The 21,869-nt window shown below is 36.3% G+C and overlaps 1 protein-coding gene across 2 annotated transcripts in view; it reads right to left on the bottom strand.

Annotated features, from left to right (window-relative positions):
* The window catches only part of Plxdc2 (plexin domain containing 2), a 394,098-nt gene that overhangs the window by 18,719 nt on the left and 353,510 nt on the right, over positions 1-21,869 (bottom strand). For both annotated transcript variants that reach the window (XM_028764923.1, XM_028764922.1), the window contains exon 13: positions 9,389-9,549. In XM_028764923.1, the coding sequence (XP_028620756.1) occupies positions 9,389-9,549 (161 nt within the window). The remainder of the gene's footprint in view (positions 1-9,388; positions 9,550-21,869) is intronic.

Raw genomic sequence — 21,869 nt, forward strand, 5'->3', positions numbered from 1 at the left:
TCTTTCTTTCTTTCTTTCTTTCTTTCTTTCTTTCTTTCTTTCTTTCTTTCTTTCTTTCTTTCTTTTTCTTTCTTAAGAGAGCACAGGCAGTTGGACAGGGAAAACTGCTGTGGCTAAAAGATCATTAAAATAATCAGTTAGGAAATAGTAATTAAGGAAATTAGTAGAAAGCTCAATGAACTACAAGCACAAGATTTTTATTCAGTATTTTTAGTAATTCTTATCAGTGAAATGAAGTAATTATTTAATTAAATTAGAAACACTGTTTTAGTTTTGGGAATTTAAGTGAACATACACCAACCATCAAAGTAAATGAAAGATGACAGCTATTAAATGAATCTTATTTTGATGACTGTATTTAAAAAGGTATCACCATGAACTCTATATGATGTCCCAAACTATCTATTGATGTACATGTTTAAACTCTAGCCTATGGTTCTAGGCTAGAACCATAGTTATCTGAATAGTGTCTTCTTTTTAGTGTTATTTTACAGTGTGTGTTGGGAGGTCAGAGGACAATTCAGGAGACTAAGTCTGTCCTACATGTGAGGTACTGGGATAGATCTCAGGTTTTTGGGTTCTGCAGCTAGCCTCTTTACCCACAGAGCCATCTTGCTGGTCCTCTTGTTTTGAAGTAACATTTTGTAATCTATTCTGCTTATGTTTTTGTTGCTTATTTGTTTTTTAATGCTTTATTTATTTATTTTATGTATATGAGTCCATTATAGCTGTCTTCAGACACACCAGGAAAGGCCATCAGATCCTATAACAGATGGTTGTGAGCCATCATATGGTTTCTGAGAATTGAACTCAGGACCTCTAAAAGACATTCAGTGAATGAGCTGAGCCACCTCTCAAGTCCCCTCGGCTTATGTTTTGTTAAAGCTCTGTAAACTGCCACCTAATGATGTTGCTTTTTCTTTAACAAAAGTATAACAGCATTTCAACTAGCTTTGATGTCTTACCTCCTTTGCAGGAACTCATGAGAACTAAATATCATCTTTTACCTCCTCTAAGAATAGAAACAAGAAGTAATTTATTTCAGTGTCTCATTTCCCCTCTTGAGTTTTTTTAATGACTGAAGTAAGAAATACCTTAAAGGCAAAGTTCAGTTGTAAGACATTTACCACATCAAGATAAAGGAAGATTTGTATTCCTCTGGAATGTCTTTCTCTGTTCACTATATGGGTTTGCTAATGATCACTTCTTCCCATCACCTCACACAGCAGCTGCAGAGTGAGTGAAATGGAGAGCTTGGTAAATATGTTTTCCTCCCACGCGGCAGCAGCTGGGCCCTGTGTCTCTGGCTTCCCTCCTGGTGGCACTGCAGACTGCCAGGAAAAGTTGAGGGCCACAGCTGCCTGTGTTCACTTCATATTCTCCATGAGTCCTTGTTATTCATGAATAGTTTTTGAGATAGGTAACCAACAGAGTGTTCACTGGCTCAAAGGACTTTTGTGTGGTAGAAACTGCCCACCAGGCTGAGGAGTCCTGGACTGTAGTGACAGCTTTGCATCCAGCTGCCATGCAGCCTGAGCAAAAGGCTGTACTATCTAGTCTCCTTTTTCTCCACAGGATTAGACTCTGAAGTTGAGTCAGAATCACACTTCTCTTGGATGCTTTAGGCACTGAGGCTTCTGATCCTTTGTATTTATCTGGGTTTCATAGTAACTATAATGACATAATCAGAGTACCAATGAGTATAACTATTATAAGAAATAAGAATCGCCCTCTGCAATGTTAACATTGATAACTATCCTATTATTTTCTATATCCCAATAAACACATTTACTGAAAGGCAAAGTCTCTGTAAGTTTTTAATATAGAACTCTGCATGAAACACACTTGATGTGACCACTTGGGAAATCATTTGCTTTCGTTGGAGGAAGTCACAAAATCTTCTACTTGCATGCATGTTGGGGTTTCTTTTTCCTTTAACATTCTATGATTTTGTTAATCAAAAATCCTGGGTACTTCCACATGGGGCAGATATGTTGGTTCTCCAAAAATGAAAAGATTTTCAAAGTGGAAGATAAACATTTCAACTTTGTGTTTAAGTTTTATTGTGAATTAGTTTCAATTTCTAAATGAAGCCAGAGAACATGATTTAAGGCTAGTAGAGTCATCTCTCCCTTTAGAGAAGTTAACTATTTAGGCTATTGATGTGTTTTATATATTTTACTCAGTGTTACTTTATTTCATCAATACACGCCAATAGTTCCAAGAAAAGTCTTGTGATAATGGCTATCATACTTACTTCAAGTTCTAAACTGAGATACTCTTATAATCCTGAGATATAATCCTGCATTAGCCTCATTCGTGCAGTGCAGTAAAATGCTGTTCAATAATTTGTGATTACTTAAATTATCAATGAGATATTCTAAATTCAGTTTGGGGGTGTGTGTGTGGTGGGGGGGCGTGCGCTAGAAATTGTTACATCTCTTGGAGCTGGAATCACAGCCAGATGTGAGCTGCAGTGTATGTGCTAGGATCTGAACTTGAGTCTCCTAGAAGAGGTATCAAGCCATCTTAAGGACTGAGATACCTCTCCAGCTCCAATTATTAGAGTTTTTAAAGCAGTAAATGTCTATTTTGTATGATTTTTATTATATAATGATGTTTTCTTTCCCCATGCCTAGGTTTAATTTATTTGTTTTCCTGTCAATTTTGAGTTTTCTATTATTTATGTTTATTGGAATTTTTAATGAACTACAGAATTTATGCCTAGAAATATTCAGCAATCATTAAATTTAATAAGGAACCTTTGGAATGCTAACTTATCCAAAGAGGTACCTGTTTTATTAAAAAAAAATTAAAAATTTTAAAATATATTTTTATGTGAGTATTTGACTCTGCTAGTTTGTTTGAAGATAATAGACTGCATTTTAAAAGGATTTTAAAAGCATATATAGACATATCAGATTTTGATCAAAATCAGATATCTTTTGGAAAGCAACAATATAGCCAGACATATACCAGAAATATGAGCTATCCAGTATAGAACTGAAAGAAACTACTTGGTCCTAAATATTCAGAGGATAATGGAGAATTACAGAAAATAAGTTAGTTAGAAAGAGACTATCTTCTCGGCTAAATAGAAGGATGGGAGAGGAGGCTGGAGCTCCTGTATGTGAAGATACACATAAACCATGGATCTGTTCCTCTGACCACAGTTTATGGACTGATGGCTTGCTTTGTCACCTCATTTCCTTCCTACAAACAAGATGTTTAAAAGCTAGTCCTTGTAAATATCATATGATGAGAAATATCTGTGTCTATAAAATGTGTAAAAACAACTATATATTTTCTGCAAGAACAAAATATACAGATAATAGTCTCTGTCATTTTTATTATCACTCAGAATAGAAAATGATAACAACTTCATGAATGACTACACACATCTGGGCAGTGGCTTCGGCATGATTTATTAAGTCTTTAAACTGTTTAATTCTTTCTGATGATTTTACTTTGGCAAATCTGTTATAAAGACGTAGAATATTAAGATACAATTACACTACATTTAAGAGAGCATTGCACTATATTGCTACTTATAGACAGTGAAGAAAAATCTGTAGCAGAGAGAATCAGCAAGCAGTCCAGTCCAGTGGTTAAGGGTTTGATTTATGAAAGTGGAATGTCTGTGTTCAATTCTGACTCTCATGGAGTACATGAGAGATGTTGAGTAAGTCATTTAAGATCGATGCTTCAGCTTCCTTATGTCTGGAGATGGAGATCATCCTAGGTCCTATGTTTCCATTAGTACTAATGAGGCAATGGAGGGGGATCTCTTCCTTATCATATATGGTCATGAAGGGGAGGACTAATTATAAAAGTAATAAATAAGAACAGTTAATCTGGGGAGAGACATTCTAAAGTGAGAGATTGGATGTATGAGTTTTTGGTTTGTGGACATAGGCAGTTACTACATTTAGCCTGTGTAATATAGAAAATAAATCTATAAATATTTATTCATGTTAATATTTCACTGTGAAATATACAGCAGTACATACTGAGTGATATCTTTGACAGCATTGAACTTTGACCAAATTACTAAAAATTAGTTTATTTTATTAGAACCACAGACAAAAATTCAAAATAGTTTAATTGATAGTGTGCAACTTACCTTATATTTGATTAAATATGTGGTTGAAAAACTAACAGTCCCTTAAGATGTCCACTTTATGAGCTGGAAAACCCATCAGTGCTACCTTCTATGAGCTAAGGAACACTGCAGATCATGGAATGCAGAAGTTGTTATTAGTTAGTTAGTTAAGTGGGTCAAATGGAATCACAATAGGCCTTAAAGGAGGCAACAGGGTCAGAGTTAACTGTGGTGTTTGAAACAGATTGTGAAATAGAGGTCAGGAGCCAAGGAACACAGATATTCTCCAGAAGATAAAATAGCTGAAAAAAGATTCTCCATGGAGCAATTACGAGGACATAGCCCTGCCAATACCTTGACTTGGTGAGGTTGACTTTGGCCTTCTGACCTCCTACACCGTAAGATAGTCTCTGAGCTGCTTTAAGCTACTAGGTTTGTGGTCATCAGTTTTGGCATCTATAGGGAACTTAGAGGACATTATATAGATTTTTTGGTGTATATTAGGCTCTTCTGTTTTTTAAATTACTTCTTGTTTGAATAACTTAATCAATATACAGCTACAGAATAACTTATGATTGAAATAGTTGATAGTTCATTCAAAGACTTAATAATAAAATAGATGGCACTAAGTCAGAATGTTGGTTTATACTTCAGTAAAATTACAGTGTCACTAAGTTCATAAATACTAAGTTACATAAAGAAGACATCCAGAAGTAGATTGATTAAAATAGTAATGGTATTTTTTCTGCATGCCACTACTATAAATGACTTTCTATTTTTTGCCTTTACACTATCCTAATTTTCAATAAGTAGTATCACTTTCACGATGACAAAGCACATCAACATATTTTAAAAAAGAGACAGCACTGTATCAAGAAACATGAAATGTAACATAAGCAATTCCACTACGTTAGACCATTGGTGTCAAAATGCTAATTTAACTAATAATTAAACATTTTCAGAATTACATGTCTGGTTGATCTTAATGGATCTGTAGTTTGGTTTTGAAAACATTGGTTAACTTTAATAATGGTACAGTTACAAATATCCACTGACTACCTACTGTTAGCTGCATGACCGACTACCTACTGTTAGCTGCATGACCAGAATGTGATGACTTGGAGATAATGATTTAGCAGATTCTGGCAATTAACTAAACAAAACGGAAAAAGACAGAGATTAGAACCCAGACAGGAGGCCATCGAAGAGCACGATGAATTGTGATAAGGATGTTCAAGTGTAGCTCCCCACAGTTGATGGCTTCTGATAGATGTGCAGGTAACGAATACTCAGTTTTCTTGAAGAGGCTAGCCATTGAGAGTCTGACCATACTTCATTGAATATATGAGCAACATAAATTGGACCCGTTTTTGTTTCATTCTTCTACTTTGTTGGAGGGTGATGGGGAGGTTACAAGATTTAGGGAGTGGACTTGGGAGGACTGGGAAGTGTGATCAGGGCACAATAGATGAAATCTCTAAATAATCAGGGTAACCCCAGAGGAAGACCAGCAGTCTCAACTAACCCAGACCTCTGAGATCTCTCAAACACTATGCCACTAACCAGGCAGCATTTGCAAGCTGGTTCGAGGCCCCAACATATACAGCAGAAGACTGCCTGGTCTGCCCTTAGTGGGAGAAGATGTGCCTAACCCTCAAGAGACTTGAGGCCCCAGGGAATGTTAAGGCCTGGCGGGGGTGGAGTGGGTAGTATCCTCTTGAGACAGGGGTCAGGAGGAATGGGATGAGAAACTGTAGGAGGGCAGACCATGAGTTGGGCAATGACTGGACTTTAAAAAACTAAAAGTAATAAAAAAGAAAGAGAGAGAGAGAGAGACAGAGGGGGGCGAGGTTGGGAGGGAGGTGAGGGAAGGAGGGGGAGGGAGGAAAGAGAGAGAGAGAGAGAGAGAGAGAGAGAGAGAGAGAGAGAGAGAGAGAGAGAGAAGATGAGAAGAGGCAGGCACTGGGTAATAGTTCCCTGGTAGATGATTTGCCTTGTATGTATGTGACCTTTGGTTCAGTCCCCATTACCACAAAATGACTGTGGTTTGGGACTAGGTTATGAAAACAGTGGCTTCTTATGATGTTTTGATTCTTATTTGTGGCTGACTAGATTGGTCACTGTGACAGCAGGCTGTTGTAACATGAGCCCCACACTCACCTTGCTTTGCCTCTTGAATATACCCACTTGCCTTGCATTTTCTACCATGTTGTAGCACCAAAGGTACCCCTCCTAGATGCAGCCTCCTGCTCTTGGATTTCTAGCCTCAGATCTTTAAGCTAAAATAAGTTTCTGCACAGTAAATTACCTAGTCCAGGAATTCTGTGATAGTAACAGGAAATTAACTAAATCAAATGATATCTTACTGTGGTTTTGATTTAAATTCATTTCTTAATAATATAGTGTTTTTTTATGTACTTAATGTCCATTCCTTTGTATTTATTAAAGAAATATCTATTCAACTCATTCCTATACTTTTAATTGCATTTATTATTGTTGTGAAAATTCTCTATATAATTTAGTTTCATTTCCCTTGTCACATGTAGCATCTATTTGTTTTTCAATTTTGTTGATTCTTCTACTTTCTTATTCAACAACACCTTTGTTGTTCTCAAGTTGTCAATTTTGACAAAATTCTTTTTGCTTTTTAGCCCATTTGTACTTTTAGTGTTGTATCTAAGAAACATTTGATTAATCTTAGGTCATAAAAATTTAGTATTGGGGATAAGGGTATGTCTCAGAGGTAAAGGGCATTTGTTGCTCTTTCAGAGGACCCTAGTTCAGTTACCAGCACCCACATTAACAGCTGAAAACTGCCTATAGCTCCTGATCTCCATGTGTACACACACACACACACACACACACACACACACACACACATTCACTGTGTAAATAACAACAAAATCTCTTAAAAGTGATAAAACCATTGTTGTATTTAATTATAAGAGTTTGGGTTTTAGTTATGTACAGGGTCTATATTTAAGCTAATTTTGTTTTATGTGAGATAAAGATCTAAATTCATTTTCATGAGGAACAAAAAAGAATAGGCATAGAACTTACAGACTGATACACCTTCTATTATATGTGGAAAAGAGAGTTTTTAGTAAAACTATGGTTGCTCTTAGGAAGGCCATTCTACCCAGTATGCCTTAGTCTTTTCCTATGGTCTGAGGGTATAGGATTAAACGGACCATAAAATTCCTCTTAACCCTAATAGTCTATAAGTATGTGTGGCTATGGAAACATTGCACACATAGTTAGGATTATAGGCTCTGGTTATTAATCAAGATAAGACAAATTACACAAAAAGTCTGCCCCCAGATTTTAGAGTCTTATTTTGCCACCATGCAAGTGTTGCTATGAATTTGCTTCAAGCATATCCTGCACACCTACGGCAGGCATCATGCTGCCAACTCCCCCAGCGCCGGTTATTTTACAGCATCCTCTTTTTTCATAATGTCAGAAAATAAACTGCAGTGTACTAAAAGCTTCAAACAAGTGTTAGCTTCAGGCGGTGGTGGCAGCCTGACGCCTGGCTGGTCAACCGAGACTTGCAGCCGGTCCCTTGTCAGCTCTTTAAGGAATGCATTCCTAACCTTGGAGAAGAGGTCTGCATTCTTCCAGGAAAACCAGACACATTAAAGCAACTTATCAGCTTCTCAACTGAATGAAAGACCAGATCCACATCCAACAACTATGAGGCAAAATGAGGATGCACTGCTGGAGTCTGCCTCAAATAAAATTTTGGACATTTTCTATTTTTCTTCCAGAAAATATTGATAACACACCAGTTCTTTGAAAGAGTCTTGGGTTACTTAACCTAGATTTTAAGAAATTTATGAGTCTTGTAGGGTAGAATAATAATGCACAGATTGAGCACTAATGCAAAACAGAAAGATAAATGTCAATGAGAAATATGGGTTAAAGAAAAAAATCAAGTCCATATGTTCTTTCAGGGAGATGAATGTACAGGGCATATGTCATTGAAGGATGCTGGACACCTGAATTTAAGAATGGAGGTGGAAGGAGGCAGCTTTGTTGATGAAAGAAGTAGAATGAGGAATTTCTACAGGGGTAGGGTATGGGACATTCAGAGAGTATCTGGAGAAGATAACAGTGAAATATGATGGTAATTCCTACTCCAGGCTAGAAAGTCATGCCAGAAAGATGGAAATAATGGATAAAATCTGGATTGCAAATGCCTTGCACAGCCACATAAGGAGACCACATTTTTTTCTATAGATAAAACAGAGCCACTTATGATTTTGACATAATTATCTAATTCTCTATTCAGTCATCCCAATTATAAAGGTCAATAGTAATTCTCACTTTGTTGTTGAGAAATCATTATAATCTTTCACTCAACAAGTGAACAGGATTCCAAGCTAATTTCCCACATATTGTGCAGTGAATTCAAATTCAATTCTCATGTATCTGAAAATCTGCAAGGGCAGATTCCATTTGTCACTCTAGTATTTCAGTATTGTCTAGTGTTGGAAGAGGAATGCTCTTACAAAATCCTACCTTGAATGCTTCAATTATGAAGGACATATGAAACTCTCCTGGGCTAAAAAGGAGAGCTGGTTAGTTCAATTGTATCTAGTGGTTCCAAGGCTCCTTACCCTAGCCTTCTAAACCCTCCCTCTTGGCCATGGTCCCTGTACATTCTCCATGTTCCTTCTGGCACTGGAGTTAAATCTACACTCTGTATAGGACACAACAGCATCACATGAACCTTACTGTGGATAAATGGGTATTCATTTATACAGAAATGAATAACTATATACATGTTATACAAAAATGGCAGTACCATATAATACCTTATTTTTGTACCTGTCATTTTGCAGTGGATGTTGTATTTTTGGTATCTTTTATGAGCTTTTTGAGAACAGACCTACTATATTGTATTATATACATAACCAAATTTCATTTGCTAATTTATTAAGTCAACTCCTCCATCTCCAGCATAGGCTGGGCTTCCTCCCAGGACTGGGAGAACAGCTGGTTAACATATTTTGTATAAGAGCACTGGAAAGCATGGTTTTTATTTTCTCTTAGGTCTCTAAAGGGATGCTGGCTTATTTGTTCAAGAGCTTCAGAGATAAGACGTCTGACCTCATCATCTGAAACTAATCTATCAGCATGGATGTGTGAGGGTGCAGTGAGTGTTAGATCAGCCGGCCTCACACTGACAAATCGTGCGCCAAGCATTAAATCCAGGTGGTGGTTGCTAGTTCACACAGCCCATCCACCAGCAAGGCTCTCATGACTGAATGTGGCACGTACCTCAATGAAGAAGATGCTGGCTGCTGATGTTGGATGGTGATACATATAAACTGTCACCAGAACGGCCGCCGCTATAATGAGGATCAAGATGAGGATTCCAACGATGAGGCCTGCATGGAGGGTTCCTCCTTTCTTCTCAGCTGCACTGTCATCTGTGGAGGCTGAAAAAGATCCCAGCTGTCAGGCTCCTTCATATGTGTACCCTTAAACTCAAAATTTCCTGTAACACTGAATCTTTATTATGTCAGTTCAGGCTTGCATGTTTCCATACAGCTAATATCTGAAGTTGTTTAAGCAACAAAAAATACATAATATTAATGGTTAACAGTAAATGTAATGTTGTTAATGGTGCTGGGGACCAAATCCATGGGCTTGAGCATGTTAGGCAAGCACTCTTCTGCTTAGTTACCTCTGCAGCTCCTGTACTAGAATCTCAATTTCTAGTTTAATAAACACAGCTAATAGCCTTTTGGGGCGTGTGTGTGTGTGCATGTGTGTGCGTGTGTGTGTGTGTGTGTGTGAGAGAGAGAGAGAGAGAGAGAGAACTTGTATGTATGTAGGTGTAGGGGAGCAGACCAACATCGGGTGAATTGTTCAATTGCTCTTCACCTTGTTTTGGGGACAGGGTCTCTGGCAGTAACTGAATCATTGGCTAGATTGGCTGGCTATTCAGAGATTAACAAGCATAAGCTTATCTTTTTACAAGTGATAGGAATCTCAATGTACTAACTGAGCCCTGTTTGACTAATAGCTTAAAAGTCCCCAAAATTTGAAAAACATTTCACATTCTATTTAACTATACATTAACTCTTGCCGTATTTCTCTCTCTGTCTCCATCTCTGTCATTCTCATCAAACGTACTCTGTTACTGCCCACAATGACTACTTTTCAAAACCTATCTTATATTCTGTACAGATCTTTCCATGGAGGAGTTTCACTTTTTTCCAGTTGGCAATACAGGCACTTTCAGAACCTCAGTGTACAATTCTCAAAATCTGTTTTAAACTGAAAAGATTTTTAGAAGCATAACAGGTGGAGGCAAAGAGACCCTCAAAAAGTTTTATCATTTCCTAAAGGGAAAACTATAGCACATGAAAAGACTGCAGAATGCTGCAGCCTGGTATCATTTTTTGTAAATTCTAGCAAGGTGTTTGCCACTATAATACCAATTTTCTGAGTTAGAAAAGGGAGGAATTTAATTTCAAATGTAATGACTATCCAACCCAAAGTGGTCAATCAACCACATAAAATAATCTCTGAAGTGTTCTAACATTCTGTGATTTTTGATTGTTCAGTCATTTAGAGAGCATCCTAAATTATGATTATCATAGAGGTAACTGTATGCTAGTGTGTAATATGATTGGTATTTTTGAGTCACAAGCTAATTCTTAATATGGACAGATATTCTAGCACAGTGGTCCACAATCTTTATATTAGTGGTTCTTCTCTCTGTTATTCTTATTTGTTTACTTTTTTGTTTTACATATCTTTTTATTAAACGAATTGTTAAGCATCTAGGGGTTTTTTGTTTGTTTGTTTGTTTGTTTGTTTGTTTGTTCATAACTTTAAGAATTTGTTAGTAAAATACAGACAAGGTTTTCTATTAGGATGAGTGGTCTGCATGAACTTACAGAATTGTAAATGACAATCAGAGCAGTGGTTTATAGCCTGCCTGCTCTATTTGAGCCCAGCTCGCTCACACAATCCTTTGCACTCCTTAATTCCCTTAATCAGAGCCGAGTACTAGATCATCCTTTATTTTTTCACTGTTGTTGTTTGTGTTTTGCTTGATCTTCTGTAATCAGTAATTCTTCTCCAAGTCCCAATATTAAAAATCCTAAAGGGTTTTTTCCCATTCCATAAATTAACTAGCAAATAATATAAACTTTCAAGAGCAATTCACTATATAAAGTTGCAATATACAGATTCATGTTTGTTGTCTTGCATATGTCCAATCAATAACTCTAACAGGTAGGCATTATCATCCCTGCCTTTAACAGGTGATGTAACAGAGCCAGCAGGAAATTAAGACCCATGCTAAAGCTCCAAAGTTACTAAATTAGAGCTGGGCTCAAATAGGGCAGGCAGGCTAAATAACCTCAGCTCTGTTCGTCATTTCCTCAGCTAACACTGAACTCTAAGCAGTTCTCTTCCTTTTCATGTGACATCATGAGTCTGGCATATCATTCTGGAAAAAAAAAGAAACCTGGTAATTTCAAATAAAAAAAATAATGTATAAGACAGTTCAAGACATAGCTTTGTGCTGTTAACAGGGGTGTTGGTTGTGCCTCTCGTGTGACTCAGGCTAGTGCTGGCAATCAGAAGCACTTTCTCAAGTTTATTGAAAGAGCAAGATGAGAGTGACAGAGGATGAAAGCTGAGTGAATAATGAAGGCCTTTGAAAGCAGGTGACAGCCTCTGGAAAGACATTTTCATGAAAGCAAGTGACCTCATCTTCCCTGTCCTCAGTTGCCCAGATCATACTATGATGTCAATGACATTATTACACCATAGAGTTCCTAGAAGAGCTCAGCATCTACATACAAAGTTCTTAGGGAGAGCACCTGGCATACAGTAAGCACTTATTTAATGCTAACTGTGATATTAATACTCTATTTTTATATGAAGTCGGTTGAGGGAGATTATAGTGACAGATTCCAACCACCATTAAAAGCTAGACATTCAGCTTCTTTACTAAGTATGCAATTATGACTACATCTTATGAACTAACATATTATTTTCCAAGATTATGACATATTGCATTTATAAGAAAACAGGATTGATTTAAAATGTTAGTGTGGGGCAGTTGTAGTAAAATTGAATACTTGAGTCCTATAAAAAATCTGTAATGTTTCTATGAGCCCCTTGTGTGAGTCCACTTCTTCCTCCCATCATCTCTTCCTTGTTCTTCTATTTTTCTGAGTTTCTACATCTCTTTATTCTCCCATTTCTGCCCCCATTCTCTGTCTGATTCCATCTCTGTCTGATGTTCTATCTCTCCCCTTTCTGCTTATCTACCAGTCAGCTAGTGTCTGTTCTATTGTATCTCTGTGGGGTCCACATCCTCATAAACACGGTACCACGTTTCAGTCTCATGTGTCTGATGTGTCAGGACATGGAAGGAAAATAGAAGCACTGAGCTGACCTTACACCATCATTTCCCAAATCAACCTAAGGGCAGAACGGCTAGAGAGGCAAGCGGCCTTAATGCTCAGGAGGAAGAGGGTAGAAAACATGTTTCATTCAGTAAGAGGTAAATCAAAACTAAAGCTATCACTAAATTGAAGGACATAAATTGCCCATTTTCAGAATATAAAACAAACCCAAATTTGAGTATTCCAAGTTATAAACCTTATTTAGTCTGTTTCTTTAGGCATAAATGTCAGTTCTCACCATCATTACTGAGTCATGTTTGACAAACAAGTTTGGTTTAAGTTTGTTATCACCCTTTAAAGAATACATTTACATTTTTTATAGATGTTTTGACTCCTCGTGATGTCTAGTGTTCTTTATATAAAGTCTGATTTGTTGCTATGTAAATAATCATTTCATAAGATTTCAGATGATGCTTTTAATAAAATATGACATTTTTTATAGTTTCTCAAACACTGTTGTAATGTAGACAGATATTAATTGGCCTGTGAATGTCAAGTAACCCTGATGTATCAAATGATATGTTGTCATAAGAGCAATCAATTTAAGAAAAAATGTCACATCTAACTCCAAACTATTACAAAACACTTCCATGCTAATTTAGAACAATTCTTAGTGATCGTCTATGGTGTGAGGCAAAAGGCACATACATTTATTTTTCTTTTTGGAAAACATATTCCTCTACTCCCACGTAATAAAACCAATACTTTTTCTTCTCTTATCATTATACAAATACTGTAAAAAGCTCCTTTGTTTCCAAAGACTTTATGGTTCCACATAATCTAGCATTATATTGGGGTGTTAAAGGTTGTTGAACTGAAACATCTGTCTGCACTGATGTGTTTTAGATTCTAAGTTTTTTATTTGGTTTTGAATTTTTTATTATTTCTTAAACAATACAATAGGGTATGTACATGGTTATCTATAGACAACATGCAGGTGTCATCAAAAGTATGAGTGTCTCGATGTCAAACTAAAATGTAAGAAAAGTAGAAGCAAGTCCTTGGTAACACCTCTCGTCAGATGTTAATTCATGAACCTTGTGGGAAGCCCCTCAAACAAACTAAAGCAAGTACTCCATCATAAAAGACAATAAACTAAAATGTCAACTTTGTAAAATAATTAGCACTGATGTTGGCAGAGAGAGGAATGCCAAGGAAAACTCTGCATACACCTTAGGTATAGATTTCTTGTGGTGCCCATTAGAGTCTGTAAAGTGGAATGTTTAAAGCATGGTCTCAAGGAACCTGGTCATGAGATAAAATTATTATGCTTTTCTTGGAAGTATCATAGGCTTTAAAAAATCATGTGTCAAAGCAAAACAAAACAGACCATTATCAATACAATATTATAAACCAAATAATTACAATATTCGGTCTTGCTTTTAGATTTTATTGAGTATCAAACTAAGAGAGATTAATGATAAAAAAGCAGCAAGATAACACAAATGGGACCTCCAGTCCAAAGAAGTGAATAGGAAAAACATATATTAAACACCCACACAGCGAAGGAATTTTATAGTGTTTAAGAAATGATTTAAAACATAAATCATAGAAAATCAATAATATCAAAGGTGACACATTCTTATCTGGTGTGCTGAGTGACCCATGGAGGGCTTGCAGCTTTTTAGAAGTTCATAGAACAAGGATCAATATTCAGACACAGAGGACCAACAATTGTCACATCTGTCAAAACAATTTGTTATTGCTGCCTGAGACTCTGTTACAATACAGTGAACACATGGAGTTCTAAATGTAGAAAAATAGCCAAAATTTATGGAAATTGATTTGTTTACTCTATTCCAGATAATACTCATGACTAAATGAGCTGATAGGAGGAAAAACATATGAAACAAAGAGAAAGAAAAAAGATGGCTGGGTGAAAGGACAATAGTTTCACAGTTTTTCAAAGTGGAGCAGTGGATTTTAAAACTGTGTCTTCTTATCTTTTATATTGTTTTCTTAGAATTTATGTGTGCATGATAACGATATTGTACATTTAGCATTAGGCTTCTCAAATATGATAAAATATTTGAACACATTGATAAAGAGGCTAGTATCTATTACCAAATCTCACCAATCCTCAAAGTCTGAGAATAAAGTAAAACTAAAAATTCTTGTCTAAAATTGTGTGCCCTTTAGAACTAACTCTTCTTCTGGCCTAAAAGTGAAATACTTCAGCCTATAAATTCCATACCTTATTAATGTCTTTTGGGGATTGAAGGCCTGGTGGATTGGGTAAAGTCCTATACTTATTTGCTCAAAATCCATAAATCTTACATTGACATTGCCAAAATGTTCTTTCTTTGGAATGAAATTGAACTAAAAATGCCTTAAATATCAATGTTCCACATTTTGATTAAAAACACACAGTCACACAGCTTTTCTTGTGGAGTAGAATTTAAACCATTTATATACTAAAGCAAGTAATGGAAAAACCACATGATAAAATTTCTAACTAAATTGATCCCCCTGTGGAAGTTTCCCTTGTAATTGATCTGGTTTTGTGGCATGTTTGTTTCCAGCCTCTGTTTTTACTTTTATACTTACTATCATGACCTTGACTGAATTCAGTCTTCCCCTGGTGATTTATGCATCTTTTAATTTTTCATAACTCAGTTTTCAGGTTCTTAATATAGAGGTTCTCATTTTCTAGATGTGTCTTAGTCTATTAATATTTCAAAATGTGTATGGTGTATGTGTGTGTTCACATGTGTGCTTGCACCTGTGCATGTCTATGTCTGTGTGTGAGCCCATTGCATGTGCATGTGAACATGAGTGTGTATGTGTGAGTGTGTATGCATGTGTGATGTATGTTAATCACAATCCAACCTTACAAGTTGGGGTCAGGAGTCTCTTTTTCCCTTTATGTGGTGGGCTCTAGAGACTGAACTCAGGCTACAAGGCTTGTACATCAACATCTTTTACTTACAGAGCCATCTTGTTGGGAAAAAAGTTTTCAAAGATAAGGATGACCTGAAAGCAATTTATAAAGTACTCCAAATTATACTCCATACTGCTGTGGCATATTTGTGACATTCCATTCGTGAGATTTAGGAAGTTCTCTAAAAAACCACAGACAAGTGTACACAGACAGATACACACACACACACACACACACACACACACACACACACGTATAGTGTGTGGTGAGAATAGCACCTGCAAGGCAGTGGGTCTTGCCTATGTTTTCTAGTCTTTCCTACTGATCTTTTCTAGTGAAATTTCATCCACAGATGGATTTGTAATGTTCTGAATTGAGAGAAGTTAAAGTATGAAAATCCTAGTTATAAAACAATAATATGTTATTTCTTATCTTTGAAACTGAATGTAAGTAAAGTATCTGTGAAACCATAATATGAGAAATGGTGGATTTCATCAAAATGAAGGGTCAGAGCAGTTGTGTGTACAATGACACATTGAGTTAGTGGAACTTTTACTCTGAGTGTGGGGACGTACCTCAGAGTGGACTGATAATATTTACAGCTACTATAGGGCCAAAGATGAGACTTTGGCAATATCCACTTTGATTTTTCCATACTTTTGTTATGTGCTGTTCTTTGTCACCATCGCCTAACCTTCAAATACTTATTTTTAGCATTGACTTTAGCTTTAAGGACTTATTTTTTTCCCAATGTTAGTTTTCTAAATCCAATTATCTTCTTTATTTAAGATGCATTTACATTTTTGTTCTTTTTTTCCATTTCAAGAATTCTGTCGCAATTTTAAACACACACACATACAACACACACACACAGCACACACACACACACACACACACACACACACACACACATTTCTATACTAATTATCAACATGTTTGCTCCCTGCCTATTCTCTCATCCTATCCTCTCTCTTTCTTCTTCCCCACAGGTCTCATCCTGTTTTGATGAACTTTCCTTTGTGGCACTGAGTTTAATCATGATTGTTTGAATGTGCATGCGTGCTTGCTTATTTCCTAAAACAGAAGTGATATGTCACTGAACATTAAATCTTTCTTCTGCAGCATACATAAAATTTTGGGTAAAAGTTTATATTAAAAAGACATCATAGTGTCTAAGTTGTCAGCTAAGTATAAAATTAAAGGACTTTATGGGTATATCCTTATATAAATCCCCACCAAACACTTGCATGACTGAGATAGTGAGATTTTTAATTACAGAAAATTTAGCAATAGTTTCATAGAGTATACTCATTATGGAACACCAAAGACACCTTTGGTTGACAAAGTATTGTCAAGTTTGAGTAGGTCAGAAAAAGTGACTCTTCCTGATTTTAAACTCATCTGTATAATATTACAGTCACTATTTCTAAAACAGCATTTGTACAAATATCCTCATCATGAAAAAATTGTCTACCTTGCTATTAAATGAATCACATATTCAGAACATAGACGGGGAATCTTATTCAGGACTGGGCATATAGTTCAGTAGTACAGTGTTCATTAAGAATGTGGATGGAGCCTGATATAACTGTCTCCTGAGAAGTTCTTCCAGAGACTAACAAATACAGAGGCAGATGCTCACAGTCAACCATTGAACTGAACACAGGGTCCCCAATGGAGAAATTAGAGAAATGACTGAAAGATCTGGAGGGGTTTGCAACCCCATAGGAAGAACAATAATATCAACCAACCAGACTCCCCAGAGCTCCCAGAGATTAAACTACCAACCAAAGAGTACACATAGAGCGACTCATGGTTCCAGCCATATATATATATATATATAGCAGAGGATGGCCTAGTCGGACATCAATGGGAGGAGAGGCTCTTGGTCCTGTGAGGGCTCGATGCCCCAGTGTAGGGATATGCCATGGCCGCGAGGCAGGAGTGGGTGGGTAAGTGGAGGAGCACCCTCATAGAAGCAGGGGGAAGAATGATGGGATAGGGGGTTTCCGGAGGGAAACTGGGATGTGGGGTGATAACATTTGAAATGTAAATAAATAATATATCCAAAAAAAAGAGTGGAAAAACCTATACTCTATCCCCAATACCAGAAACGATCTGGCATAAAAATAGAGACATTTTTGAAGCACTAAGCTGATATACAACCTTCAGATTGCCAAGGGTAGGAGCTCACACTGCTTCACCAAAAGAACAGGCAACTCTTTCAATCTGTGCCCACTTCTATAACAAGCATAATAATACTTCCTGTGCTGATGAGACATGGGGTGATGCTTATAAAGTGCCTGCACTTATTCAATGAGATATCCACAGCCAGCACTGCTCAGAATAATTGCAATCTTACACATTATGATATGCTATCAGTCATGTTAATATTATTGCTAATGTTGTTTTTGAAGTCAATTTACCATACAGTTTTACCAAGCCTTTAAAAACTAAACTGAATGCCTCAAAGTATTCCATAGTACAAAAAAGGAAGGAATATTTTCAAATGTATGTAGCCAGAGTTATACTGATAGCTAAAAGCTAAACCCAATAAAGATATAACCAAAAAGTATAGACCCATCTTCTTGATGAATAGAAATGTAAAAATTCTCAAAAAATGAAATCCTTGCAAATGGAAACCAGGAACCCATCAAAATGGTCTTCTATCTTGGTCAAATCATATTTACTCCAGAGATGGTTCAATATTTGTAAGTCAACACCTGTGTCTCACTTGATCATCTCAGTAGATGTCTGAAAGACCTTTGCAAAATAAAATAAATCAAAAATTATGATAAAAGCACCAGAAAGACTAGGAAGAGAGTAAACATTGCTTCACAAAAGTTATATAAAACAAGCCTATAAATTAGGATGTGCTAAATGTGTAAAAACCAGAAGCACTTCGTCAGGCACAAGACCAGGATGTCCCCTGTCCACACTGCTTTTCAGTATAGCACTTGAATTCTTAGTTAGAGCAACATAGCTATAGACACAGAGAGTAGAAATACAGATATTAAAGAAGTCAGATTACTCTTTCCTTTAAATTATATCTTAATTTTTGAGATTGTAAATGTAATTATAATATTTACACCTTCCCTTTTCTACCCCCCAATACTCCCATATACCCTTCTTTGTTTTCATTCAAATTCATGGACTTTTTTTCATTAATGTAAATGGATGGATAGATAGATAGATAGATAGATAGATAGATAGATAGATAGACATACAGATAGATAGACAGATAAAATTATTAAATATACAAGTACAACATGTTTAGTCTGTATAATTCTACTTGTATTTTCAGATTATATGCATATAAACATAAAAGACACTTTTAAAAAAAGGGAGTCCACTAGAAAACTTCTATAACTGACTCATACATTTAGCAAAGTGGCCTGGTAAAAATGAACACATAAAAATCAGTAACTTTCTTATAAACCAATAACAAATTACTGACAAAGAAATCAGGGAAACAATCCTATGTACAATAATTGCCACACCCCTCAAAAATGACTTTGCAATAACCCTTAACCAATAAAGTGAGAGAGCTGCACAATTAAAACTTCAGAACACGAAAAGAAAGAAACTGAGGCAGACAACAGAAAATAGAAGACCCTGCACGTTTATAGATTGGATAAATTAAAATTTTAATGTAATTAAATTAAAATTGTAAAAATATCCATACTAGCAAAGGAAACCAACAAATATAATAAAATCCCAACAAAAACTTCAATTCCATTTCATAGAAAAAATTTCAAAACTACAACACAGAAACACAAAAGATCCCACAGACCCCACACGATCCTGAGCACTGAGTGCTGGGAGGAGTTTTTAAGGGGAAGTATGAAGGTCAGTCACACACATAACTGCATCCACACCACTAATGAAGCATGCAGTCTGGAGGAGTAGCTGGGATGTGGCAGATAGTAGAAGACCTGGGACCACCATCTGAATCACAGGCTCCCACTGCCCTAGATCTGGTACAGATCTAAATAAAATCAAGTCATCAGCAGTCTTATATCAGGTTCAGTGATCCTAGAGTCTATAATTAAACTTAAGAACCTTTAAATCTAAAAAAAAACCAAACCCCCAAAATACAAACACAAATATATGGATTCACTTAGTTGCTGGAGGTGCTAGTTTGGTAATTCGTATGCTTCACAGTTGGAATGTGAATCTCTGATGCATTTAAAATATAAACAGTACTGAGGTCTGATGTCTGCTTAAGTTTCTAGAAGGAAATATAGGCAGGATTCCTTTTGTGGTGTATGTATCTCTAGGAAACCGAGTTTGGAATGGAATAATACTCCTGACCCTTTAACAATCATCTGTAGCCTTGACGTTAATGTTAGCTCATGTCATTAGAATCAGTATGTGATACTTCATGTATGAAGTACAGAAAGAAAAACCTGAAACTGTTAAGGTGCAGCCTGCTGGATGTGTACAGTTTAGAGTCAGTATTAATGCAGACACAGGCTAAGACCTTGATTCCAGCAGCGACAGTTACCTGCTTAAGGAAGAGATCTATCATAAAATTGTGTTTCCACAGTCTGCTCCTGAAGACCCAGAGTGCCAAGTACAGGAAGAATATATCCTCATGCACTGATTTTTTTTTTTCAGAGAGAATATTTTTTGTCTATAGGTGAGCATGAGATGGCTCTAAGTTCATTAACCCAGTCAATTGCACAAAAGATTTCCACCTGACTGGTAGCAAACTAACTCTTTCATGATTTTACCAGACTTTGTTTTCAGATTACTGAGGGATGGGCTTTGAGAAATAGCAAGGCTCCTTCTGATCTCACAATGGAATTGGCAAAGTTAGTGTCACCTATCTGACCTATGGGATAGTTTTAGTAGAGCATTGTCCACAAAATGGATGCAGAGTCACTTAAGCAACATGAGAAGAAATAGCCTTGGGAGGAAGTATGGTGGTAAAGAGCTACACACATAGAAAACTTGGGGCTGTGGACAAAAGACAAACTCCGTGCTCGTGAAACTTCATAGGTGAAAGGGATGGCAGGGTGCTGTAGAGCAGCAGTTCTCAACCTGTGGGTCACGACCCCTTTGGAGGTCAAATGACCTTTTCACAGGGGTCATCTAAGACCATTGGAAAACAGATATTTACAACATGATTCATAACAGTAGAAAACTTACAGTTATAAAATAACAAATGAAAATAATTTTGTAGTCAGGGTCACTATAACATCAGGTACTGTATTAAAGGATCACAGTACTAGGAAAATACACTACCCTAGAGGCTGAGTAAATTTAAACATGCCAAGTCTCAGAAACAGCCTGGTATAAATTTAATAGCTCAATAATGAGCTAAATTTATTATCATTTGCAAATAAATAGAAAGTTTCTATAAATAATTTAAAGTATAATTTAATTTAAAACATATTTCAAATAATTAGAACTGTTCAATTTTAGAGCTATTAAAGCAGCTGACTCACTAAAAATAAAACTCTTCACTTTAGTAGGGAATTTCAAGACCCCTGGAAGCATTTTACTAAGAAAGACGTAAAAAAGTAATATACTTTGATGAAAAGTGTACCAAAATGTCTTCTTTTCTCTTTTTCTGAAATCAAAGTAAAATTTATATTACTGAAACATATATATTGTAGATATGCAAACTCACAAACTTAAATAACTATGTATATCTAAGTAACTATTATCTAAATCAAGATATAGGATGTGGTGCTTGTGAAGACAGCTCAAAAGGTTAACAGTACTAACTAGATACACAGTCAGTTGTCCTGGGTTGGTGTGATTATGGATCTTAGGACAATATCTACTATCACCAATTTGCTAGCCCAGTATACATACTCAACTACATTCCAAATCTTATCCTTTCGCCCACTGATAAGCGTATACGCTAGTCCTCATCCAAGCAGATTCTTCATCTAGCAAATGGAGACCATTACAGAAAACAGCAGCTAGACACCATACAGAAATCAGTGGATTGTGGGGAGCCAGCTTCAGTGGATACATTTCTAGCACAGCTTTAGTACCTATGACTCAGGGAACATCACAGAGGAGGTGTCAGAAAGATTTTCAATAGCAGAATACCAAGAAGTCTGTTATGAGTCTGCCTCTCTTAAAAATGGCTGCATAAACAAGACCCCACCCCTAGACACATAACTACTGAATCAGCTAATGACTACGAAGAGAAAGAAAGAATCAGCATCTCCCAGAGATGTGCCCCTGACTTGATTATCCAATATAAACTCATCAGCCCTGAACCTTATCTACCCAAATAACAAAAGCGGACTTAACAGCTTTTATTTATATATTTGCGCACATGTAACAATAGCAATCAAAGAAAATGAGGCTATCAATTTGAGAGTGAAGGAGATGGTTTGGAAAAAAGGGACATGGGGAGGAGCTGGAAGGTAGGAAAAGAAGGGGAAAAGTGATGTAATTATATTTTAAATAAAGCATTAAA

Source organism: Grammomys surdaster, unplaced genomic scaffold (assembly GCF_004785775.1).
Source record: "Grammomys surdaster isolate TR1022 unplaced genomic scaffold, NIH_TR_1.0 146, whole genome shotgun sequence".
NCBI classification, from domain to species: Eukaryota; Metazoa; Chordata; class Mammalia; order Rodentia; family Muridae; genus Grammomys; species Grammomys surdaster.